Source organism: Ornithorhynchus anatinus, chromosome X2, assembly GCF_004115215.2.
Source record: "Ornithorhynchus anatinus isolate Pmale09 chromosome X2, mOrnAna1.pri.v4, whole genome shotgun sequence".
Classification (NCBI taxonomy): domain Eukaryota; kingdom Metazoa; phylum Chordata; class Mammalia; order Monotremata; family Ornithorhynchidae; genus Ornithorhynchus; species Ornithorhynchus anatinus.
The window spans coordinates 8,875,301-8,901,914 of record NC_041750.1 but is presented as its reverse complement, the minus strand read 5'-3'; the positions used below and the strand labels follow the sequence as shown (position 1 = coordinate 8,901,914).

The 26,614-nt window shown below is 53.3% G+C and overlaps 1 protein-coding gene across 1 annotated transcript; it reads left to right on the top strand.

The window, feature by feature from the left end:
* Nucleotides 1-4,866: 4,866 nt before the first annotated feature.
* On the top strand, nucleotides 4,867-25,710 carry NACC1 (nucleus accumbens associated 1). Its single transcript, XM_029052702.1, has 6 exons — nucleotides 4,867-5,003; nucleotides 17,706-18,671; nucleotides 19,024-19,197; nucleotides 20,040-20,145; nucleotides 20,427-20,524; nucleotides 20,777-25,710. The coding sequence occupies exons 2-6, from the start codon at nucleotides 17,720-17,722 to the stop codon at nucleotides 21,034-21,036; spliced, it is 1,590 nt and encodes a 529-aa protein (XP_028908535.1). The 5' UTR covers nucleotides 4,867-5,003; nucleotides 17,706-17,719; the 3' UTR covers nucleotides 21,037-25,710.
* The last annotated feature ends 904 nt before the right edge of the window (nucleotides 25,711-26,614 follow it).

Genomic DNA, 26,614 nt, shown 5'->3' with positions numbered 1-26,614 from the left:
GGATGAGGGAGGGAAACATATTTTGGACACTCACTCTGGAAGTCTTTGGTGGGGAACTGTGGAGGGCAAACTCCATGATGAGAGCAACACCTGAAGGGATAAGGTGGCAAAGAGAGATGTGGAACAGGCTCCCAAATGCCCTCTGCCGCAGAGCCGCAGTGACCCTAACCATTCCAGAGCCAGTCAAAGAGAAAGCAACCACGAGCGTCGTCTACAGTGCGTGTTTCTGGAGCCACCACATGAGGTCACCATATTGGCATGCGCAGGAGAACAATCGGCTCAGATCTGCCATCTGCCAACTGAAAGTGTCCAACCGGGGGGTCACCAAGAAGGACAAAAATGTGTGAATAAGTGGTGAGGATGACTGAAAAAAGGCTAGAAAATGGAACAGAACCAGGAGTGATGGAAGACTAGATCTTTCTTGGGAGCCAGAGCAAGTCCATTTAGGGCCAGAGACTCCCCTCCGCCATCCTGCTGGCCTGAATAACCCACTCCCCACCCCATAATCTGGGCCCCTAGGGGTCTTAGTGATTTGAACCCATCCCAGGGCCTACGGAAGAGGACTGGAGAGTCACGGTTTCATTTGCTGTTTCATTCCCCTCTCTCCCCTCCAGCTGGCAGCAGTCACCAAGTATCTGTCTGCGCCCATCCTTTTTAACTCTAGTGACTTCTCTCCTTCTATCTGTTCCAGGACCCTGATCCCCCACCCTCCCAGAACCCTGACTGTTTGGCATTTTCTTTTTTCTCCTCCTCCCTCTCTCTGCCCTCCTCCCTGTCATCAAGAGCATATGTCAAGTCCCCACCCTGTATAGTACTGTGCTAGCTGCCAAGGAAAGCTAGTTGAACTTCCCAGCTCCTAACCCTGAGGGACCCAAACACTTATCTTAGGCTTCTAGATTGGCTCTTTCCAACCATTGCTGTTTTGTGGAGGTGACCTGAAGATCACACCCCTCTAACCCCCCAAATCCCTCCCAGGTACCAGGTAGGTATGTTACTCTCAAGGGGAGGCAGGTTGTTAATGTCTTTCCTGGAATATATCTACCAACTCCAGTATATTGTACTCCCCCAAGAGCTTAGTATAGTGCTCTGCACATGGTAAGTGCTCAATAAATACCAATGATTGATTGATAGATCCATTGTCAGCTGGAGCCCTCTTACCCAAACCGTCCGAGCTAAGCTCCCGAATATCCTGGTCTCTTTCTCAGCATGGGGAAGAGTGGAGATGTGATGAGGCCAGCCTGAAGTTCACTTTGCTTTACAGAGAGAAAAATGACCAAATCTCTGGTGTCCTTCTCACTGTCCCTTCCTCCTCAGACACCCCATCTCCCAGTGTATTCTTCATTTGTATGGGAGCCAATTAGGTCTGCTCTTGCCCATCCTCCAAATACAAAGTCTTAAGCGGGAGTTCAGAAAGAACACTTGATCCACTTGCTGGAGTGGTAAGGTTTTGTACCTGGAAGGGAGTCTCAGAGGCAGTGACTGGGGGTACCCGACTGAGTCACAAGAGAGAGAGTTTTTTTTAATAGTATTTGTTAAGCATTTACTATGTGTCAAGTACTGTTCTAAGCACTGGAGTAGATACACGATAATCAGATTGGGCCCCGTCCCTGTCCCATATAGGGCTCCAAGTCTTACCTCATTTTACAGGTGAGGTAACTGAGGCACAAAGGAGTTAAATGACTTGCCCAAGGTCACATAGCAGACAAGTGGCAGAAATATGTTTTGTTACCCCCCTCACCCCCCTCGAGACTGTTAACTCCTGGGCAGGGAACGTATCTACCAACTCTGTTGTATTGTACTCGCCTGACAGCTTAGAGAAGCAGAATGGCCTCGTGGATAGAGCACGGGCCTGAAAGTCAGAAGGGCCTGGGTTCTAATCCCGGCTCTACCCCTTGTCTGCTGTGTGACCTTGGGCAGGTCACTTAACTTCTCTGTGCCTCAGTTCCCTCATCTGTAAAATGGGGATTAAGACTGTGAGCCCTATGTGGGACAGGGACTGTGACCAACCCAATTATCTTGTATCTACCCCAGTGCTTAGAAGAGTGCCTACCACATAGTAAGGGCTTAACAAATACCATTATTATTATTATTATTACAGTGCTCTGCACACAGTAAATGTTCAGTGAATACCATCTATTCTCCAACAGTTTGCGCTTTTCGGCCTCCTGCCTTCAGCCAGAAAGGAGGGGAGTCGGTGAGGTGTCCATCTGTCTCCCAACGCTTGCAGTTCTGGTCACCGGAGGGACACAGTATGGGCCACTCTTCGCTGAGCCCAGTATCTATTCCTGAACACCTCTTTCTTCGAACCCGTGTCATCTGCCCTGCAGAGCTCAAAGATAACATCCATCCACTGCCATCCATATCTCCCTCAGATATACGGGGAGAGGATCAAATCAAGGCTCTCTTCACCCTCTTACCATGGTAATTGAGGCTTCTGTTCCTGCTCAATGCTAACCTTGCCTTGACTTTCTACGGCACCTCATCTACAAAGGACAGGCACCTTCCCATCTCGTACCTCACTTATCCCTAGCATGTGCTTTAGAGTATAGAAGGGACAAAGATTAGTCTCCCCCTTTTATTAAGGGGGAAACCGAATGGTAAAGTGATTTACCCAAGGATATGAGCAGTAGAACTGGGGCTGGAATCCAGATTTCTTCACTTCTAGGCTCAAGCTCTATTTTTTGCTGATGCAGGGCCTCAGCCCGAAGTTTCAGCTGGAGACAACTGCACACAGAAGTCAGTACAATGTCCTGCACCTAGATATGATCAATAAATTCTGACTGATGACAAGGTAACTTGGTATAGCCAAGACAGCACTGGTTCCCAGGTGACCTATAAAGCACTGTTTAGGCAAGGCTAGACTCTTTCTTCTTATGCACTGCCTGAACTTTAAAAGGTCTATTATATGGGGATTTACTTGGTTGTTGAGGGGAGGGAGTGTTTCTGGGGGCTTTCTAGGGACTAGAGGAAAAGTAGATAGAGTTAGGCTGTAAAGAGGTGGAGAATCAAAGGTAGGAAGCTATTTCTCCCTTTAGGTAAGCAGTGTGGCCTGGGAACCAGAGGGATGGGGATTCAATACCTGTTCTTCCTCCTGCTTAGACTGTGACCCTCATGTAGGACCTGATTATCTTGTATCTACCCAAGTGCTTAGTACAGTGCTCGATACATAGCGAGCACTTAACAAATACCACAATTATTCCAAGTTTCATTCAATCATATTTATTGAGTGCTTACTGTGTGCAGATTACTGTACTAAGCATTTGGGAGAGTACAATATAACAATAAGCAGACACATTCCCTGCCCACAATGAGCTTACGGTCTAGAGGGAGCTTACAGCACCTATGTATGTATCCTTATACTTTGTAGCTTCCCCTATCAGTCATTTGTTTCAATGTTTGTCTCCTCTACTAGATTGTAAACTCGTTGAAGGCAGGGACCTTTAAGGAGTTTAATTCTTTTTCAAGTGGTAAGAATGTGATTGACTTGCAGGAGGCTGAAAAGTGCAAGCTGTTGGAGAATCAATAAATGTTGAGCGCTTACTGTGTGCCGAGCACTGTACTAAGCACTCAGGAGAGTACATTACAACAGAATTGGTAGACACATTCCCTGCCCATGAGTTTACAGTCTAGAGTGGGGGTTGGGGAGGGGGCGAATAAAACATATCTCTTCCTGTTGTCGCTAGCCAGGTACATCCGATTACTGCTTCTGAAACTAGGCTCCTTCTCTGCTGACTTCCTGACAGGTCTGAGAGAAGATGGCTGCAGGCAACTGGGGATCAGGCTCTCCGAGAGATCTGCGTCCTAGGGTCGGGATTTAAGTCTGAGAAGGACCGCAAAGAGTCTCAAGTACCTACACCCCCTTTCTGACCCACACTGCCCTCCACCGTGACCCAGGTGAAAGTCTGATAAGTCTAGATGTCTGTTTCCCTTGCCTCCCTCTAGGGCAAGAGAAGCAGGGTTTCCAAGTTGAAAGAGCCTGGGCCTGAGCGTCACAGGACCTGGGTTCTAATTCCAGCTCCGCCACTTGTGTGCTGTGTCCAAGCGCTTAGTACAGTGCTCCGCACATAGTAAGCGCTAAATAAATACTATTGAATGAATGAATGACTTTGGACGATTCACTTAACTTCTCTCTTCCTCAGTTTTCTCATCTGTAAAATGGGGATGAAATTCTACTCCCTCCTACTTAAGACTGTGAGACTCATGTAAGACAGGGACTGTGTCCAAACTGATGATCTTGTATCCACTCCAGGGCTTGGTACAGAGCTTGGCACACTGTAAGTGCTTGGCAAGTCCCATTAAAAAATACAAAACCCAAAAACAAGATACCCCACCTTCGCTTCTCAGAGTAATGATTCTCTGAGATTCCCCATCAATGATTCCCCTTCCCACAGTGACACTCTTTTGGGGTAATAGGAGTTTGTATTTTTAGGGGAAGGGGAAAGGCTCAGGAATGAGCTCCCCTCCCCCTAATATCGATACCCCCCCCCCCCCCAACCAAAGGCTCAAGGCCGCATCCCTCTGTGGGGTTTGGGCGGGAATCGGAGAGATGAAGCGAAAAGGAAAGCCCCTCTTTCCTGTCCTCCCTGTCTTTCCAGCCCCGTCGCTGCCATCCTTCCCTAACCAGGAGGAGGACGGACTCTAGATTCCCACCTCTCTCTGGGCCGGGTTTCCCCGAATCCCCTCCCCTCGGGGGGATCCAGGAAGGGAGCCCTCGGGGCGGGAGATGCGCTATGCGATGCGGGCTGAGGAGAGAGCCGGTGGCATCGGTGCTCGGCTAGCCGAGCCTGCCCCCGGGCCAGCAACGGCCGGTCTACCGCCTCCTCCGTCATCGGGCGCTCTGAGCTCGGCTGAGGCGGCCTGGGCCGACAATGAATGGCCGCCGCGGCTGCTGCTGAGGGAGTGAGGCGCGGGCCGGCGGCCGGGCAGCAAGAGAGCCAGGCGCGGGAGCCCGAGCCCCGCCGCTGAGAACCCCCTCCCCGTACACGCACACATCCTGTGGCCAGGTGAGCATGTCGCCCCGGGGTCCCCGCATCCCTCCAGGAGAGGGCCCCCCCTCCCCCCCCCCCCAGGCCAGTAGCTCCCTTGACCTGGCGGGGGGTGGGGTGGGGGAGAAGAGACTCCGTCCTTCTCTCGCTCCCCCCACACACTGTAGGCCCCCCTACTCCCAATCCCCCCCACCTTCAACCCAGGGGAACTTGGACGAACCTCCATCCCCCCCAAATTGGGGGTCCCCCCCTTCCCCTTCCTGGAGTGGACTCTGTCCTCCCCCCAGAATTGGGGAAACTTTGACGAGGTTCTCCCTCACAGACCCTCCACCCTGCCTCGGTCATCCCTGCCCCGGCCTCTCCCACCCGCCCGGGAAAGTTTCTCCTGGTGGGTTTGGGGAATAGCCGTATTGACCCTTTTCTAGGGGCTACTAGGCGAGCTGGGTCTCTTTCCTGCAGGGCTTCTGGAGGGGTCCCGCCAGCCGGGGTGAAATCTCTCGCGCCACTAACCGCCCTCAAGCCTCCCCCTGCTGCTTCCTCCCCACAATTAGGGAGAGCAGTGGGCTTCTTCCTCCCCCCTTCCCCTTCCGTGGACCTGCAATTTGGAGAGCCCTTCTCTTCCCCACCCCAACTCAAGCCTCCTTTAACTACACCCTCACCACCGCTTCTCCCCTCCCTGTCTGGGAAACTTTCTCCTTGGAATCGTAAGGGGAGGAGAGGACAGAAAGTTGCAACCCTCTCTTCCCAGCCTTCCACTACCTCTTCCCCCGTGCCCCCACCCCCCCCCCCCGTAAATCTCAAGTGTTTACGCCTCTGCTGCTTCTTCTCTTAGTCCTTCGAGAGAATCGTCCTCCTGTGGTGGTGGTGGTGGTGGTGTGTATGTGGAGGGGACGTGTGGGCAAGGGAGGTGAAACAAAATTGTTTCCCCTTCTGTTCCCTGTCATGTCATCAATGGTATTTATGGAGTGCTTACTGTGTGCAGAGCACTGTATGCCCACTGTGCTCATTCCTGCCCACCCCTACTCCCCCCTTGCTGTCCTTACCCACCCCTCCTCCTCCTGCAAATAAGGCCCAGGGGAGGGGCTGTAGCCCTGTTAAAGTAAACTTCTTTCACTCCCTGGAAGCCCTGGAGGTGGGAAGCGGCGGGGGAGGGGGGGGGTTGCCAGGGTTATTTCTTAACTACATGGGGTTTCTGGGCAGCTGTGTTTGCCCAGGAGTAGGTAGGGGGTTGTCAATCAGGGCTGCCCTTTTTTTGGTTGGGGGATGGGATGAGGTGATTACCTCCCCTTTGTAATAACTTCTTTGTGTGGTGTGGATTTGGTGTCTTAAATTTGAGGGAAGAGAGACAGAAAATCAAAGTATTGGATGGAAAGGATGTCACCATTTGGGGGTGTGTGTGTGTGTGGGTGGTGGTGGTGGTGGTGGTGGTGGTTGCGGGGGAGGGAGGGGGTTACAGTGACCTGGGAACTGCCCTGGGATTAATTTACATGATAGGCCTTTGTTGGGATTTGGAGTCAGGTCCCTACACTGGGGCCCATACAGCCAGATCTGTCTTACATATTGGATGGTTGACTGTGTGTGCACGCTGGAGAGGAGAAGAGTTTGTGGGATTAGAGCTTGCAGTGGAGCCAGCAGGAATGCCTATTGACACTTAAAAAGATCTTCAGCGGTTCTGAGGGAAGAAAAGGTGGTGAATTGGATGAAACAGGTCATACAGGAGCAGGACAGGCCTTTTACTGCCTCTGTTCCTTAGAACACTCATTTGCCTTTTCCTTAGTCTTCCTAAAATTTTCAGATTCCTCCCCACCCCACCCCCAACCTGCTTTTGCCTCTGGTGCCCACACTAATCCCCTGTTCCCTAGGATGGTTTATTTTCTTTTCCGTTTTGGTGTCTGTTGTGTTGCTGTTGCGGGTGGGCGGGTGTGTGGGCAGAACTGGAAACAGCCTGAAACACCTAGCATGAGCATTTTGTTTTCTGTGGGGGTGGTGGCAAGGCTGGTGGGCGCTACATGAAAGAGGCTCATGTTCTTGCAGTGTTAGGGCCTCAATCCCCTTTGGGGAGTTTGGGGATGTAGGGGGTGGCAGGGTTGGGAGGAGCCTGTGGAAACTTCCCCTGGTGAGCTGTTGCAGTCTATAATAAGGGGAAGGGGTGATTCCCTAAGCCCCCCTCAAATGAGAAGAAAATGCCAGGGCCCTTTATCTACTTGGGAGGTGGGGGTACTCTTCCGAGCCGGAGCCCTGGAGAGTCTGCTAGAAGATCTGACCCCAGGATGTGGCAAGCCAGTTAGTAATGCAATTCAGAGCCTCCCTACCATCTCAGGCTTCACTGACTGCAAGTCAGCTCCACAATCAATCAAGCTTATTGTGCGCAAAGTGCTTGGGAAAGCGCAATACAACAGAATTAGCAGACACGTTCCCTGTCCGCAACGCACTTACGGTCTAGAGAGGGAGACAGACATTAATATGAATAAGAAATTTATAATATATAATTTAAAGATATGTACACGAGTACTGTGGGGTTGGGAGTGGGGCGAATATCAACTGTCCAAAGGTCACAGATCCAAGTGCAACCCCTGTGAGTTGTTGATAGGGTTTAGCTCTACCCTCCTCTAGCCAGGTGGAATTGATGGGTCTCCAGGCTTAGCGGGCCCCAGCCCCAGAGGAGGCTTGGGGATCCCTGCTCGTCTTAGGCTGGATTTGTCAGATGGGGTCTTAGCTCCCTCCTTTCCATTTCCCTTTTAGGGGAGAGTTGGGGCAGGTAATTCAATAGGCGTGGGCGGTAGGGAGGCAAGCACATCACCTAGCTAGCTATGTCCAAGAGATTACAGGAGCAAAAGAAAACTGTGCCACTGGCTCGGTGCCCTGAAGGTAAAGAGGACATGCCAATTCTCAGGGCAGCCAATTTGGCCCTTTTCCCTTCCTACTCAGGAACTGACAGATCCCAGTATAGAGCTCCTAGGAACAATCTCTCCAGACGTGGGTTCCGATGGGCAATCCTGGCCTGGGTCTAAACAGGGGTGGGAAGTGACCGCACCGTCAGGTTGTTCCAAATCCCTTCATCATTTAGGACACGGGGCTGCCACCCACTCGCCCTTGACCCCCAGTCTCCACTGGCTTTAACCAGTCTCAGTCCGTGCATCCTTGAGTCAAAGTTCTTCCTTCTGCCCTGGCCTCTTAGCAGCTTCTTCTTGTTCAGGTCTTAAGGACTGACAGCCTGCCTCCTCTCTGTTTCCCCTTTCAGCAGGCATACATCTTGTCTCCTCTTTTTGGGTTGGATGAGTTGGGGAAAGAGGGAAAGTGATTTTCACAGGGCCTCAGTCAAGATCTTTGGTTAAGCAGTATTCCAGATCTCCCCAACATAAGCTCTGCTACCTCGCAAGCCAAAAGCCCGAGGAAGAAGAAACTGTCTTTTGTTGACATCTTCCCCATCCATTGCTTTGGCAGTGCCACCTCCTTTCTGTTTAAGCCCCTGTCCCTACCTGTGACTTTTACCAATCTAATTCCAAAAGCTTCTGAAGGACCTCAGACATTCTAAATCTGGTGCTTGGACTTGCTGTTTTCAGAGAAAAACACTCTGGCCAGCAGAGTTAACCTTCATCCTGTTTTCTCACCTGTCCTCTAGGCTAAGGTACACTTGCTAAAGCCAAGCAGGCAGTCTGTGGATTAACCACATGGTGATGAAGCTGGGAAGTAATGAACAGAAGCAAGCATGGCTTCCCCCAAAGGCATGGAACCTTGATGAAAAATCCTTCCACCCTTCACTCGATCACAAGCTGCCCAGGGCTTCCTGGGATTCTCTTTGAGGGGTGCAGGGAAAGAGACCTCCCTTTTCCTCCTGGGGTAGGGCTAACAGAGCCTGGAAGGAGGGGAGAGCCAGGTTCCTAGAAACCTTGTGGATTCAGATTCTGTTGTCCTGAAGCAAGTAGCTTAGTCCGTCTGGGATGGCTTCTTAGGGTGGTATTGGCTGGGGCCAGATGAGAGGCCAGATGGTGCAGCATAGAGCACTCCTTCCTTTGGGAAATTGTCCCTTGAGCAGAGCTGGGCATGGTTACTTCAGGTCTGCCTTCTGCCAGAGGTCATCTCAGGTCTTACCCCTCGCTTGCCCTCCAGTGGCTCCTGGCCACTGAGTTGGAAGCCCAGGAGTGGGACTCTAGCAATCTGAGATAGTAGGGCAAAAAGATTCTTCCGGGCTAGAGGGGAAGCTTTGCCCATAGTAGAAGGAGGGGCGAGAACCTCCCTCAGAGATCCACCGCTCAGCTGGGAAGCTGGAGACTAATAATAATTATGGCATTTGTTAAGCGCTTACTATGTTCTAAGCGCTGGGGTAGATACCAGGTAATCAGGTTGTCCCACGTGGGGCTCACAGTCTTAATCCCCATTTTACAGATGAGGTAACTAAGGCACAGAGATGTTAAGTGACTTGCCCAGAGTTACACAGCTGATAAATGGCAGAGCCAGGATTAGAACCCACCACCTCTGACTCCCAAGCCCTTTCCACTAAGCCACGCTGCTAATCTGAGGGAAGGTAGCTTAGCCTCTTTCCAGTGGAGCCCTGCATGGAACGGAAATATGGGGCTTGTCCCACCCAATACTGGCCCTGAACCAAAGAGTCTGAGCCACATCGGATGTGATGCCAGGCTGAATTAGAGGTGGGTTTAGATTCACTTCTGGGCAGTGCTACCACACACTGTGGTATTTTTGTGAATGTTGGGCCTGGGGGGAGATCGTGCTGTCCACAACAGTCAACAGTGCCAAGGTCCCTCACCCCACTGAATGGAGTGAGGGAGTTAGGTATGTCTCCCCCCTGCTCCGTCCCCCAAGCTCATTGTGGGCAGGGAACGTGCCTACCAACTCTGTTGTATATGACTCTCCCAGGTGCTTAATGCAGTGTTCTGCACACAGTAAACACTCAGTAAATACCATTGATAATGCAGAATGAGGTTGAGATGTCCAGGAATCCTGAGAACTCAGTCTAACCCCAGGTTCAGATTTATGCTGGCTCTCTGTCATCTCCTAGGCTTGGAATCCATGAGCCAGGCTGCCCCACACAGAGCTCTACCGTGGGGCAGAGAGAAGATCTTCTGGCTCCATCTGGGCTGGAGTGTGGTTGTGGGGGGGAAAGTAAACATGGCAGGAGGAACCACAGAAACTCAGGGCTGCTGTTCTTAGTTGTAGCATCCAGCTGAGATGATGCTACTTGTTCTGAGGGTATTGGCTTTACCCTCTGGGCCCTGGTTTTGCTTGCTGGGTAATGACAGCATAAAATGTCATATTCCCCACTTCCTTTCTAGACTGATTGTGACAGTGTTAATGAAGTGTTGTCTATGAGGTGCTTTGGGATCCTAGAGTCCCAAGAGGAAGCCAAATGCCCGGTAGGCACGACAGGCACAAGTCCTTCCCAGTTTAATGAGCTCACTCATGGTGCTTCTCCTATGACTTTATGACCCTAGTCTGTTCACTGTGGGTCTCGGGTAAAACTGTCATCCAGGTCCTCCTTTGAACTGTCTCCCCACATCAGCTGAGCTCTACAAGAGATCGACGATTTGGATATTCTAGGGTGACCCAGTCTTCCGATCAGACTTCTTCTCCCTGCAGGAACTTGCCTTATTAAGATTCGGCATTTCCCAAGTCCCGAGAGTGGGAGAGGTGTTGATAAAAAAAAAAAAGGGGGGGGGGTCTGATGCCAGCCCTGTGGGATAGAAGATGGAGTCGGGGGGTGGGGACCGAGAGGAAAGAATGGAAAGAGCACAGTCATTCTCAGCCTGCCAACTCCTGGGATCTCTGTGGACCTCTTTCTCTCCAGCCGTCCCTGGTAGGGGCTTGGCACCAGTTGACATTTGAGGCTGGCTCTGGGGTTTTGGGTTCCATTCGGTTTGGTGAAGCGGTGAGCTGATGGCTGAAAGCTCTCCTCCTTCTGTGGGTACTGTCCTGGTTTCCTTGGGACTTGAGCAGGAATCGCTGTTGGGGTTTCCTCTTTTAGAGGGCCCACCTTGGAATCAGAGGGTCTGGCACCATCTTCCTCTGCGACTGAGAGTTGGGTCCTGTTGATGTGGGGAGAATAGTAATTGCACGGCAGTGGAAGGTGCCTCTGGTGTGATGCTGGAGCTTACATTCTGGACAGGAAGGCCCCGGCCAGCAGCAGGGAGTTGGGCTGGCTTGCTCTTACGGATGGAGTGGGGAGTCCTTCGGGAGTCAGGGAAGGGCACAGAGAATGAGTGAGCCCCTCTGGGGTTCCGGCCCAGTACCGCCTCTCACTTTCTCCCCGCAGTTCTCGGGGCTGGTTCCATTTCCCACCTCCTGCCTCAGTTGCTCTCCATTCTCCATGGCAACTCAGCAGTGGAACCACTTCTGCAATGGGTACCAGAACTCTCTGTATGCACACAGTGCAGAGGTGAAAAGGGCCCCAAGGGAGTTCTCCAATGCTCACGGTCCAGACCCTGAGCATTCAAGTCCAGGGGACTTGGGCTGGGGTAACCAAGGCCGCTCGAAGCCCTCCGACCCAAGTGCCCCAGTGAGAGCTACTCTGGGGAAGATGTATTGGATATTCTCAAGTTTCAGGCCGATCAGACAGTTGTTCAGCCTTGGTCAAGGATAACAGGGGCCCTCCCGTGGCTCCCAGTAGAGAGATGAGGTTCTGCTGTGGTGAACCTCCGTACCTGGGGTCATCAGCCTGCTGTAAAGCAGAAGGGTGGTGGGTTTTTCTCAACTGTTCTCCCTTTTACTTAGACTGAGAGCCCCAATGTGGGACAGGGACTTTGTCCAACCTGATAAACTTGTACCTCCTCCAGCGCTTAGAACAGTGCTTGGCATAAGCTTAACAAATGCCATTAAAAAACAGCAACCAAAAAAACTGTGGGAGAGTGGCTTGACATATTTGTGAAGAGATGGGACAGCTGGCTGAATCTGGACTGCAGTGATACCAGGAGACAGGGTCAGGGTATGACCAAGTTGCAGTTTTGGTTCTAGCCGAGGCTGGGGTTGGAGTGGGAGGAGAAAAGCAGTTGTCTTTAAAGGCGTCTGGGGTGGCAGGAGGGCAGCCATGACACCATTCCCCTCAGCATTCTTCGGTGTCACTGCCGGAGACCGGATACTGGGCTGGTTGGACCATTAGTCTGACTCAATGATGATGTTGCTTATGTTCTTCTAAGAAGTGGGATGCGGTGCCCTGAGGGAGGGATGAGGCGGGAGCCAGAGGTTCTTCCTTGCGTTGCTAGTTCAAAGGTGTACTGGGAGATATTCAGAGTTTCGGGAGGGCTGTTCCTCAAGAGGAAACTGTCGGCCGGGTTGAGTCGGGCCAAAGCTCGATTCAGACACCCGCCCCCCTCTCCTCTCCAGGGTTCCTTGTTATTTAACCCCGGGATTCCTGGGAAGGGATATAAAGCAGGCTAAGAGGATGTGTGCCCAATAGGAAAGAGGCCTGTTTGGGCCTCATATGGGAGCCCAGTGTGCTGTGTTGGCTTTTCCGTCTGGTTGTGCTGAGCCTAGCAAAAACCACTTTCATCCAGCAACTTGGTTTTGTCAGCCTCACCCCGGTCCCCATGAGAGCCACTATTCACCATCAGCCAAACCGCCTCTCCAGGGGTGGCTGCATGTCCCAGGGACCATTTGGTTGGGATCCCAGCCCCTCCAGCCAATGAAGTCTGTCTTCTGTGTGACTGTGGCCAAGTCACTTAACTTCTTGGTGCCTCAGTTACCTCATCTGTAAAATGGGGATTAACTGTGAGCCTCACATGGGACAACCTGATTACCGTGTATCTACCCCAGCGCTTAGAACAGTACTCTGCACAAAGTAAGTGCTTAACAAATACCAACATTATTATTATTATTATTCTGGCTCTGACCTTTGACTCAAGCTTCTCCAGTTGGAATACGACAGGCGTTCAGGTCAGTCCCTAGCTCTTGAGCCTGTGGGGCTGGTTCAGGCCAAGCCAAAGCCCTTCTTGGCTAGCCCTGTTTGAGATATATTCCCCTCATCCCTTGAAACATCCCCCTTTTTTGGATTGGGGGTCCTGTGAGGGGCTGGCACACATGCTGGTTCCCCTCTTTACAGTAGTCTGATCCCCCGTCTCCTGAAGGCCCCCGCTGGTAATTCTGCAGCAGGATGGTATGTCCCAGCAGTCTTTGATTGGGGGGGGGGGTGGTGGGAGTCACTGTACATGAACAAAAATTCTCCACATGAGTGGTGGCCTGCCCTGGAAATAAGACCCTGGCCCACTTCTGGGCCTGGTGGGTACTGTGGGCCCAGGTCTTGGCCCTGGTTGGATGGGCTGGATTTAAGCTGCAAAATTCTAGCTGTACTAGGTGCTTGGGAAGTACAGAACAAAGGTGTGTCACATTCCCTGTCCCCAGGGGGTTTACACTCTAGAGGGGGAGGCAGACCTAAAATCATTTTGGGCCCTAGGGTCCACAGAAACTCTGAGCAATGAGAAGCAGCAGCGTCATCATTCCTCCTGGATCCGTGGCATTTAGTCGGGGGGTGGCTTTGGGGTACAGAGGATGTATCATGTCACAGGTGGTGTGGCGAGGCGGGATAAGCATCACTCCCAAGAGGCCCAGAGAACCCTAGCATCATGGTACATTAGGGTGAGGACTAGTCATTTGCATCCATCAAGTGGTGACACAAGGAAACTGACACCAGAGAGGGGCAACTGATGGGCCTGGAGAGGTGTTCTCTGTTTGGGTAGCAAATCCCTCCTCTTGAGTTTCTCCCTAATAGGCAGCATGACAGGACACCCACAGAATCTATTTCATAAGCCCAATTAGCACTCTGTCGTTTAGCCCCTACTTGTAGAAGCAGGGGCCAAGAGGGAGATTCAGAGTTCACTGGGCTTCTCGAGAGCATCAGTCCGGGTAGCTGGCAAGCAGCCGGACCCTTCTCCGTAATGAGGTTGTTTTAGGGAGGAGTTTCTGCCTTCCCCTGGTGCTGCCATGGTGAGTCCTCCCCTCCAGCCTCACTTCCCCTCTCACCTTAGGGCGTTTCTTGTCTTCAGCCCGTAGGCCTGGGATGATATTTGGCCCCAAAAGCCTCTCTTTGCTCAGCTGGGTCCTCCCAGCCTAGCCCTCCTGAGCCCTACATTTGCTATCATCCACCCAGTCAACCCTAATGTTAAGCCTCCTGTCACTTCTTCAGCTCAGCCTGGATCCGGTCCCTGGCCTCCGTCTCCATGCTCAGTAAAACAGTGCAATCTAGGTTGGCTGTGCAGGAAGGTTATAGCTATCCTACCTGGGAGGCTCCCTTAATAGCCTTTGGAATTCACTCCAGGAGACAGGTTCTAACTGCCCCGGCCCCCACCGCTCTCCCCCATCAACCCTGCTTACCTCTTCTGCTGGCCCTGTTGCTGGGTCCTGCCGGAAACGCGCCCTTGACCCTTCTCCCCGGCCCCTTCCCTGCCTTCCCCACTTCAAGCCTCCACCCAGTAAGGGAGCAAGATGGAAGATTGGGTGGGCAATCTCAAAGGAGAGCAGAAAACTTCAAGGTCTCGGGGATAATAGGGAATACTGTGCCTTGCTCTCATCTCTTGGAGACGAGCCCTTGCTCACCCCCTCCCCTCTGCCTGGAACTTCTTCCTTCCTAATATCCGACAGGCCACCACTCTCCCCATATTCAAAGCCCTACTGAAATCATATCTCCTCCAGAAAGCCTTCCCTACCTAACTCCTCGTCTCGCCATTCTATTCGCCTTTTGCCTCTGTGGTCGCTTATGCACTTGGGCACCCCTTACTTTGATACTCACCCCACTCCTACAGCACTTTTGTATATATCCTTGCACTCTGCCATTTCCCCTATATGTAATTTAATTTCTGTCTCCCCCACTGGACTGTAAGCTCCTTGAGGTCAAGGATAGTGTCTACCAACTCGGAAGTGCTTTGCACAGTGCTCCCCACACAGTAAGCTCTCGAATACCATTGATTGATTGTTTGGGGGAGAAGAGGTAGAGGGAAATGGGATTGAACAGAAGTCTCCTGTCTGTGGAACAAGGAGAAACTCTAAGATCTCTCCCCCTCACCCCCAATTTGATTTTTACCATGGTTTATTTGGGGGAGGTGGGTGCTCAAAGGTAACAGGAACATTTTCCAGTTCCTGGGCCAATTAAAAGACTTTTTAAAATGAAAGAATTAATTCATTCAGTCGTATTTATTGAGTGCTTACTGTGTGCAGAGCACTGTACTAAGCGCTTGGAAAGTACAATTCGGCAACAGATAGAGACAATTACTACCCAACAATGGGCTCACAGTCTAATTCAGAAATACAGCTCTCTTCCCAACCTTACTTTACTCCTTCCCACACCACACCGTATCCCTCCCGACCTTCAAAGCCCTTCTACAAAATACCTCCGGGATCTTTTCCTTAACTAATTCCCACCTCCCTTCCCAGGTCACCCCATCATTTACCCAGAGAACTCATATGTATATTGGTTAATTCTACCACTTTTACTGTATTTTTTTGCTTATACTGTTCCTAGTCGTGTCTGTTTTCCCTACTGCATGCATTCTACTTGTATCTGCCTGTCTCCCCACAAGCTCCTCGAGGGCAGAGACTGTGTCTTCTACTTCTATGGAATGCTCCCAAGTACCACGTACAGTGCTCTGTACACAGGTGCTCAGTAAATGCTGCCGATTCTCATCTTCTCTCCAGCACCCCATGCCAGGCATTTCCAGGCAGCGTGGGTGGGCAGGAGCTCTTTCCCTTCCACCTCCTAAGCCTCTGGCTTGGCCAAGATCACAAAAAGCCTCAGCACTTTGTTTCTTAGATCCTCCAAGCCTATAATCAGGATGGGAACCCCCTGAACACTGAATCTCCTTGGTAGCATATTGGAGCTAGCAACAGCACCGAGCTTCCCTCTCCTATCACCTGGTCCTGATCCGTCCCAAAGTTGCTCCTAGGAAACGAAGGAAACTTCCCCTCCCATCAGGGCAGTCAGGACAGGGCCCCACCTTACTTGGATGGAGCTGGCAGAGGAGGGCCTGAAGAAAGCAGCTGAACCAGAATATGAGGTCTGAGGGAGAAGGGACACTGAAGTCCTCTCCCAACTTGCTTCCATTTCTAGAGTCGTGGATATCTGTTATTTGGCATCAGGTACCGCATCATTTCTTCCTGATTTCGATGGGAACTCCACTCCTGGTGGCAATGTCAACGCAGAGGCCAGGGAGATGGGGAAGACTTTGGCTGAGTTCCCCAGCCATCCTCTCCGCTCCCATCCCCAATCCTGTCCTGTCTCTTCCTGGGTTTTCCCAAAGGAATGTGGGAGAGGTGGACTCGGAGGAACTCCTATCTCTGCCCTCCTCCCTGAACCACTTTCTCCAGCTGCCAGACCTCTGGGCTCCATGTGGCCTGCTGGGATCATCTCCCTTTGTCTATTTTCCTCATGAATTTCTCTCTTTCCCAGCCAGCCCCTGCCTCCAAGTGAGGAGATTCTAGTCTCTTTCCTCTCACAGTACGTTAATCTGTGACTCTGGGTGGGGAAAAATTTATGGCGTGCCTGCTTTTCAGGGTGGTATGATGTCGGGTCCTTGAGGGCAGGGATTGAGTCTACTGACTCTATTGTATTTTCCCAAGCTCCTAGTACAGTGCTCCGCTCTCGGTAAGAGCTCAGTAAATAACACTGATCGACTGGATGAAGGAGGCAGTAAAGCCTAGGGGATGGATACTGGGCTGAGAGGCCCGGTTCTTTGGTTCTCATCTTTACCTCTGCCTCAGTGTGAGACCAGGAACAAGTTTTTCCCTCTCTGGGCCCTTCTTCCCTGTAACCCAGAGAGAGAGGTGCTCCTTGTTTTCGTCTTGGTTCCCCAAACATGAGAACAAGTGAGAGAATTTATGTAAAGCGCTTTGATAGCCTGGGACGTAGCCTCTGGTGGCTGGGGCTATGGGCAAACTGTAGTAGAAGTAGTATTCAGCATCAACTCCGTGCAAGACGCTATAGTAAACCCTGGGAAAAAAACACAGGAGAGAATTAAACCCAGTCCCTGACCCTTCAGGGGCTCAGAATCAAAGACTAAGAGGGGCAGGGGTTTGGTGTCAGACACACTGGGAGAGTTGAAAACAATGGAAGCCCAAAAACAATATCAGAGACAAAGCTGAGAGTCAAGCAGTGGTGTTTATTGAGTACTTACTGTGTGCAGAGCACTGTACTAAGCACTTAGAGTACAGTACAACAGAGTTGGTAGATGCGATCCCTGCCCTCAAGGAGCTTACAGTCTAGCGGGGGAAGACTGATGGTAAAATAGGGGAAGTGGCAGAGTGTAAGGAGACGTACTGTTGGGGTGGGGTGAGTATCGAAGTGCTTAAGTGGTACAGACCCAAGCGCCTAGGCGACAAGGGAGGGAGAATAGGCTGAGGAGAGGTTAATCAGGGAAGGCTTCTTGAAGGAGATAGGATTTCAGTAGGCCTTTGAGCAGGACTCAAGCCCAACAGATCTGGCAGTGAAGGGGGTGTACCACTGCCCGGGTCATCCAGAGTCCAGCCACAACCGGAGCCGTCCCAGTGTTTGAAACCAGTGAAGGCCTCCTGCTGCCGCAGCTTGAGTTTCTCACAGCCCCACAGACGTGGGGGACGTGCGGAGCAAAGGCTCTGGGTGGCAGGGAGGGAGGGCAGGGGATCCCGGCGGTAAGGCTGCTTTCTTCACTCCCTCTTCCTTCCCCTTCTCTTCTCCCCCTCCCCGACTTGAACTCTTCCTTTCTCCTTTTCTCTTTCCCACACCCCCTTCCCCCCGCCCCTCTGCAGACAGCCCAGCCACCATGGCTCAGACCCTGCAGATGGAGATCCCCAACTTTGGCAACAGCATCCTCGAGTGCCTCAATGAGCAACGGCTGCAGGGCCTTTACTGTGACGTGTCGGTGGTGGTGAAGGGCCATGCCTTCAAGGCCCACCGTGCCGTGCTGGCTGCCAGCAGCTCCTACTTCCGGGACCTTTTCAACAACAGTAAGAGTGCCGTGGTAGAGCTGCCGGCCGCCGTGCAGCCCCAGTCCTTCCAGCAGATCCTCAGTTTCTGTTACACGGGCCGGCTGAGCATGAATGTGGGGGACCAGTTTCTTCTCATGTACACAGCCGGCTTCCTCCAGATCCAGGAGATCATGGAGAAGGGGACCGAGTTCTTTCTCAAGGTGAGCTCGCCCAGCTGTGACTCGCAGGGGCTGCACGCCGAGGAGACGCCGTCATCGGAGCCCCAGAGCCCGGTGGCTCAGACCTCCACCTGGCCTGCCTGCAATACTCCCCTGCCCCTGGTGTCCCGGGTCAAGACGGAACAGCAGGAGTCGGACTCGGTCCAGTGCACGCCGGTGGCCAAGCGGCTGTGGGACAGTGGCCAGAAGGAGGGCGGCGGTGGCAACAGCAACGGCAGCCGCAAAATAGCCAAGTTCTCCAGTCAGGACCTGGGAGGGAACCGGCAGCAGCAGCAGCAGCAGCAGCAGCAGCAGCAGCAGCAACCACAGCAACAGCAGCAGCAGCAGCCGCCACCCCCGCAGCAGCAGCAGCAGGGGGCGGCGGGAGGGGCAGGTGTGGTGAGCGGGCCCAGCACGTCAGACCGGACCAGCCCTGGGACATCCAGCGCCTACACCAGTGACAGCCCCAGCTCCTACCACAACGAGGAAGACGAGGAGGAGGACGCAGGGGAGGAGGGCTCTGATGAGCAGTACCGACAGATATGCAACATGTACACCATGTACAGCATGATGAATGTAGGCCAGACAGGTGAGCATTACCCCAGGGATGGGGTGAGGAGGAGGGGTCACCAGCTGACGGTGCCCCAAATCCAGGAGCCCCTGGGCCTCGGTGGAGGCGGATTGGAGATCTGGGCTTCCAGTGGAGCCAGATGGCCAGGGCTAGCAGGAAGCTTATTGGAAGGTAGGAGACCCAAGTCTTCCGGGCCTTCGTGGGGGGGGACCTTGAGTTGTCTCCCCCAGACTGGCCTGGCCGGTGGGGAAGAGTCGGCCCGTTGGCCCGGATTTTTGGTGGGAATGGGCACTCCGTCTTCCCCTTCCTCAGCCTGGTGTAGGCTCCCCCCACCCTGCTGCTCACCCGCTCCTTCCCCCTCTCCCACCAGCTGAGAAGGTGGAGGCCCTGCCGGAGCAAGTGGCCTCTGAGTCCCGCAACCGCATCCGAGTGCGGCAGGACTTGGCCTCGCTGCCGGCCGAGCTCATCAACCAGATTGGCAACCGCTGCCACCCCAAGCTGTACGACGAGGGTGACCCCGCTGAGAAACTGGAGCTCGTGACAGGTAGGGGTAGGCCTGACCTAGGGATGGGCCCTCTGGGCCTTGGGGAGGGCCTGGGGCCCAGGAGGCAAGACTCTTTGAGTTCCCTTTCGGCCTCTCTCTTGGCTAAACCAGCCATTATTCCGGGACCGATCACTCAGTTGGTCGATGGTCGTCCTGAGGCCCCGCGGCCTTCGAGCCATTCTGTGGCTCTCCGAGGGTGGGCCGGGGAGGGGCAGGAAAGCGAAATGCTAAACCGGCCAGTTTTGCTCCTGGAGCAGTTCTGCTCAAAGTCCAGCCGGGGAGAAGGTTGGAACTTGAGGCCAAAAGAAAGCTTTGATTCTCTTTGGCTCTCACCTAACCAAATTCTCTCTGCTCCCATTGCTGTGGGTAATTGAGAGCTGGTTGCCAGTAGTCTTAGCTGCTGCTGCTGACGTTGATGCGGTGTGACCCCGCAGTGGGGACACATGCACACGCACACACATTCTCTCTCTCTCTCTCTCTCTCTTTCTCTCTCTTTTCTTCCATCTCTGAGCTTCGGTTTCTCCATTTGTCTAATGGGGAGAAAGTCCCAGGGGAAAGGGCTTGAAGATATCTGGCCTGGCGTGGCATGGATGGATGACTGGCCACCCTGGGGTCCTCAGGAACCCCTCTAGGCTGGCCCAGGAGGAAAGGCCTGGCCCAGGCACTTTCCTTCTCATTGTAGGGGACAGGACTGCCCCACCACATATTGCTGGGGGCCCCTTCCTTTCCTTCTCCCCCTCCCCAAATCCAGCTGTCTCCCTCCTGATTCCCTGTGCGGTGAGGGGGATGTCAACAGAGGGGGCGGACTGGCCTCCGCTCATTCTGCTCCTCTCCCCTCCTAGGCACCAACGTGTACATCACCCGGGCCCAGCTCATGAATTGTCACGTCAGTGCAGGCACACGGCATAAAGTGTTACTCCGGCGGCTCCTTGCATCCTTCTTCGATCGGTGAGGCCCGGCAGGAGTCGGCTTTTCCCTTCTCCCCCTGTCTCTCCCCGGTCATCCTCCTCTCGCTTCCGGGCACCCCACTTTGGCGGGGGAGGGGGTCAAGACCCGACTCTTGGGCGAGCCCAGCGAGCCCCTGGGCGGGGACCATTTCTCAGCCTCCCCCCCCCCCCCCCCGCTCCAGCTCCCACCCACAAACACACACACCTTGGGGGTTGAGGCCCCAGGAATTCAGGCTTTTGATGTTCCTCCCTCTGTCCCTCCTCCCACACCCACCCTTCCAGGAACACCCTGGCCAACAGCTGTGGCACCGGCATCCGCTCCTCCACCAATGACCCCAGCCGGAAGCCCTTGGACAGCAGAGTACTCCATGCTGTTAAGTGTAAGTAGTGGGGGGGCGGGGAGTGTCCCGGGGCTGGTAAGGGGCTTTTGTGGCACTGGGAAGAGCCCCACTGGAGGGAAAGACCTTTCCCTGCTGACTGCCCGAGTGGTCTTAGGCCAGGCACTCCCCCTCTCTCTGCCAAGGGGCCCCAACCCCCCCTTTTTGAAGGGACTGGGGCTTGGGTGTGAGTGGGGAGGCCAAGCAGAGAGCTGGCCTGGGTACTCAACACTTCCCTTCCTCCCACTCCACCAGTCTACTGCCAGAACTTTGCCCCAAACTTCAAGGAAAGTGAGATGAATGCCATCGCGGCTGACATGTGCACCAACGCCCGTCGGGTTGTGCGCAAGAGCTGGATCCCCAAGTTGAAACTGATGATGGCCAAGGGCGACACGTATACGACTTTCATCAACGACACTGGCGAGATGGAGCCGGATATCATGGGCGTGGAGCACGGCTTCGAGACGGGCAGCCATGACGGAGACGCCGGCACCTCTGCGGAAGGCCTCCAGTAATCTCCTCCCCCACCCGGCCTGGCCCTGCTCCCCTACTCTTCCATCTCACGCTACCCTTTGGCGAGTGTCACCCATCTTTAACTTTCTTTTTAATTTTTTTAGAGTCTTCCGTGCCCGCCTCTTCCTCCCCTCACCGAGTTCCCACACAGCAGCCCTGAGCCCTTCTTTTTTCTTCCAAACTCTCTTTCCCGGGGCGAAAGAGAGCTGATAGGTCAGAAACTGAGGTTGGCACCTCGTTAGGTGAGTCGGGAGAGCACTTTCACTCTACGGGGCTCCCTGATCCCCCGATCTTCTCCCTCGACTCTGCCTCTGTTCCCTCTCAGCTTTCTCAGTCTGGAGCTGAAGGTGGCTGTGAGGGAGGGGGTGAAAAAAGCAAAAAGAGACTACGTCGGCAGGTTCGAAACTCTAAAGACACCCTTGCTCTTGTGCTTGATCACGTGCTGTCTCTCTCTATCTCTCTCTCTCTCTTTCTCTCTCTCATGGATGAGAGAGGACCCAGCTCTATAGATATAGAAATTATATTCACATAAGAAAAGAACAGAACCAACTGACCTCCTGGGAAAAGGAGAGTGAGTGAGAGATTGTCATGGCTCTCTTTTTACATTATTTTTTGTAAAATCCATCCCAAGGCAAGGGTGGCTGTGGTGGAGCATACCCTGGGAAGGAGCAGGGTCAGAGCTGTGCCCTGTGCCCTCAAAGCCCTTCCCAGAAACAGTTGCTCCCTTTCCACTCCACCCTGGATCCAGGGGCTTCTTGCGGGAGTTGCTCAGTTCCTCTGTCCTCCCCGGTACCATTACGTGGCCCTTCCCCCCGTGTCTTTTGCATGATGGAGCTTTTCAGTTTGGGTTCTTGCCTTTCCATCCTCAGCCTTCTCTGAAGAAGCCCTGGGCTGGGAAGCGAGGAGGAAGCTAGGATTGTGGGAAGGAAAGCATTGCATCCTTGTTTCTAGTTAGTGAGATTCCTCGATCATGCTCGGTGCAAAGGTTCTTTTTCCTGTCGGCAGGAGCGCAACAGTGAGCTGGGACACAGACTGGGGAGAAGTGGAAAGGTGGGGTAGGGAGGATGGGAAGAGACCTGGCTAATGACTTGAATGAATTTTTATCAAAACAGACAACCAAAAAACCAAAACACTATTTGGGGGCAAAAAGGTGGGGGTCCACTTGGTACTCATTGATTGGTGGGTGCAGATGGACAGTGTTGGAGGGCTGGAGAGCCTTCATCCCCATCTTCCCCTCCTGCAGCAGGGCTGGGATCGGTCGGTCGGTCAGTCGGTCCCACCCCATGTCCTCAACTCATTCCCCACTCCCCCTGTGTGTACATACTTTTTGGAATGCCTTTTTTTTTTTTTTAAAGAAAGTGTAATATTGAAGTATATTCCTTTTATTTTTCAAACAAATCTTAATGTATTTTAAGGTCCCTGTCTCTCTGGTTCTCCCCCCTCACGAACACTATCCCTCCAGTTTCTCCTAGGGCCCCCAGATCTTGGGCAGGGTGAACGAGGAAGGAGAACAGTGGTCCAGGGGAGGAGGAGGAGGAGAATTCAGGGTGGGGTGTCCTGGCCAGATGTACAGATGTTATTCTCCCCGAGGATAACAATTAAGCCTGGCCTGGCTCTAGGGCCTGACTTGGAATGTACATTGTGCTGTTGGAAGTTTTAATTTGCATCTGTCCACGACTCGCGGGCTGTGGAGATTTTATTTTTTTAACAACTCGTTCCATCTCATTCCTTTATTTCGAACATCGCTGGTCGCTGAAGCTGTAAGACTGCTGTGTGTCTAGTTTAATTCTTTGGTTGGGATCAGGACATAGCTCACTAGAAAGCCAATCTGGATGTGTCTATGATTTGAAGTTTGTTTTTTTATGGGGGGGTGGGGATCAGTTATTTTTAATCTTATTTGTCGCCAGTTCCTTTTTACAAATGATCAAGTGGTTTTCTATTTTATGTGAACACAGATTTGAGAGGGCATCTCTTCACGATTCCATTTTTGTTTCCATACTTCTCCCCCTCCCCAAATTAAAACATGCATAAAATCTAGACCCCAGAGGATATCTGTTCTTAAAAGGTCCCAAAAGGGATTCTATCAAGTTAGGGAAGGTTCCTCCTTGCCCCTTCCCTCAGATTCTCCGGCCATGGGGTGTAGTCAAATGGACAGGATTGCATTCTTCCCAGCATTGCCCTAGCGGCAGGGTCATTTGGGGGAAGGGATGGGAGCATGGAATCGGGGAAGACCCATTTCCTCGGTCATCACACGAGCTCCCTGTCGCTCCCTGTCGAAGGAAAGTCAACCCAGCCCCCCCACTGGAGGGCCTTAAGTTGCTTGCAGTCATTCAGGGCTTGCCTACAGGAAGGCCTCTGGGGGTGGGTGGGAGGGCAATTCATGAGGCAGGGATGGCAGCCCCATTGGTGCCGTAGGGGGTCAGTCAGGCAGAGGGACCTAGGAGGCGCCGTACCTTTGCTGGAGGAAGAGATTGGAAAGGCCTCGTAGCTGACTGACCAACTTTGGGTGGGGCATGAGCTGCTGATTGGGAGGCAGCAGTTGAGGGGAGCTCGGGGTGAGAGTGGGGAATGGCTGTTGCTCCTCTGTCTAGAGCAGTGGTTCTCAGGTGCATCCGTCAGATAACGTGGTTTTGGCCTGCGACCAAGTAATCTAGATAATAAAGTGTCTGACCATTTTTTCACGTAGTTTATTAGGTTCCTATATGCCCAGATACCTTCACCTTCAAACCACTTGTCGTTCAAGGTGCAGCCACGTAAAGTGCTGTGGCCGCAGTAGCACAACCGGAAAAATACTCTTTAGAGAACCACTGGTCTGTAGTCCAAAAAGGAGCTTGTAAATGCAGATTTTTGTATGGTGACTTCATTCCACCTTTATTCCCTGCCCCAAAAGATCATTCCTATCTCCACTGCCTTGCAGCAGGCGGCCTTACCCTACCCTATCCCCAGACTCCCTCTCCCATGGAGCCTGGCACCCTCTCCCCCATCCTATAAGCACATTCCTGGCCCCGGCTCCAGCTTCTCATTAGTGTGTTTTCCTGGAGTGTGGAATGGGGTCACTGGCCCTAGAGGACCTGGGCCCTGGGCCTTGGACAGGGGGTGGAGGCGGCGGGGGCCCAGGCTGCTGAGGCCCCGCCCGACTGAGTTTGGTGGCCCTCTCTCTAGGCTAGATTGCCAGGGACCTATCGCCCGACTCCTCTCGGGCTCCCGGAGCTCCCATCCTTTAGGCTGCAGGGGTTCTGGTCCCTGACTCACCAGGTGAGCCCCCACATGTTTTGGCTTCCTCACGGTGAAATGGGAAATGTAACTGGGATGGGAAGATTGAATGGGTCGGCTGAGAATGGGCTCTGCGAGTTTTGACGTCTAGGACTGCCGAACATGGGGTCCACCGGTGGGGTGGAGAGCGGGGAGAGCTTCCTTTGGGCCAGATGCTAGTCAGAGACAGCTGTTGGCAAAACTTTCTTAGAGGCAGGACTCTGGTCTGGGTTCTGCGAGGGCCTAGGAGCGAGGGCCACACTCTCTTCTCCTCAGGCTCGGGGTTTCCAGTCTTCCCTGGGGTCAAGGGAGCCTGCCTTAGGTCCAGTCCTTCCCTTTCCTGCCACTTGTGCATGTTGCCTACTGCCCTTGGTCTGATGGGCACCTAGCAGGACTTGTCTCCTCACGACAGTGCTACAGCCCCACCTGCAGTGGAGGGTGTCTAGGAAGGAAGAGCAGGGTGGCCTGGGTGTGGGCAGCCCCAGACGGGGAGGGTAGGGGTCGTCCTGTGTGCTCTGGGGAGCCATCTGAGGCGGGGGTTGGGGGTAGGGTGGGGCAGCATTGTTGGCTTGCTGGACTGGAACCTCATGAGGGAGGGCCAAGTCCTTGTACCACCTCTTGCCCAATTCTCTCCACCGTGCTCTCCCCGCAGAGCCAACTGGATCAGTCTTTGGCGCAGCTGGCACATAACAGCCCCGTGCTTCCTGCACTTTGTTTGGGTTTCCAACAATGCCTCCTCTCAACCAGGTAGTTACCCCTTCTGCCTGCCCTGTTCTCCCACCCTCCTTCATGCCTTGCAGGGGAATCTTTGCATAGAAAGCAGTTTCCCAAGCCCCTCTGAGTCAAAGGGCCTCACCCAGGAAGGGATTTAAACCTGAGGCTTTCCTCTCTCCTTTTCATTCATCACTGCTCCCCGCCCACTTCCAGCAGCGTGCCCTGGCAAGGAGTAGTTTTACCTTTCTACTCAACTCTGGGCTGCCCGTTCCAGTAACTGTTTTTGTATCAGGCTCCCTGCTTATATAATAATAATGGTGGTATTTTTTCAGCACTATCTGCTGAGCGCTGGCGTAGATACACGATCATCAGCCGGAAGCGCAGTCCCTGTCCCCCATGGGACTCGCCGTCGGTAGAAAAATTAACCTTGATTTCAAACAGCGCTTTTCTTTCCACCCTGTTCTCGCAACGTCCCTGTTGAGATAGGGAAAGGCAGGGATTATTATCCCATTTTGCAGATGGGGGTTCCTGAGGTGTGAAGAAGCCGAGTGACTTGCCCAAAGTTCCCCAGCAGGCAGATGGCAGAGCCGGGACTAGAATCTGGGTCCTCTGCCTCCCCGACCCAGACTAGTCCCACTGCACCAGCTGCCAAGCAGCGTAGCCTAGTGGAAAGAGCCCGGGCCTGGGATCCAGAGGACCCGAGTTCTAATTCTGGCAGTGTCACTTGCCTGCTGTGTGAGTCTGGGCAAGTCACTTCTCTGGGCCTCAGATTCTCAATCCCTAAAATGGGAATTCCATACCTGATCTCCCTCCTACTTAGTCTGTGCACCCCATGTGGGACAGGCACTGTGTCCGACCTGGTTATTTTGTATCTGCCCTAGTGCTTACTACAGTGCTTGGCACATTAATAATCATAATCGTTGCTCAGCTCCTTACATCCCAGCTCTTGATCAGGTGCCTGAGCTGCTTTGAGGTATGTGTGGGATGGTGGAGAGGCCAGGTTCTCCCTTTAGGACCCAGGTAGAACAGGGGAACAGAATCCGTTGCCTCTCAAAGACTGTGCATGCCTTCCCTCGGTATGCTCTCCCTCCTAGGCCCCCGGGCAATGGCCACCTTGATGGTTGAGCTGAAAATCTGGGTGTGGCCAGATATTCCTGGCCTGACCCCTCAACAAGCACCCACCTCACTGCTCGGCAGGGTGGAGGGCTGGATCATGCGTTTGTGGTGTCACGCATGTACCATTGGGCCTGTGGACTCCGGGGACGCTCTCGGATACCCCAGTCATCACACCTCAATGGGGGCACCATCATTGCAGCACTTGTTGAGACCACTCAACACCTTAACCAGAGAAAGGCAAAAAGCAGAGGGGTCAGGGCTTAGCACAGCGGTCTGCACTTGGTTAGCCACTCCAGAGATGCCGTTGATTGGGTAGGGATCATGGTTGTCTTGTCCCGGCCTGAGCTCTAGCTTATCTTTCTGTGGTTTTTATTAGGAGGCCTGGAGGACCCAGCTACTGCCCTGGCGCTTCCTGGCCCTGCCACCCACCTGAGTGAACCTGCTTGGCTGGGAGAGAAGGCCCCGCCCTGGGCCGACTGCCTGAGCCGGCAGAGCCTG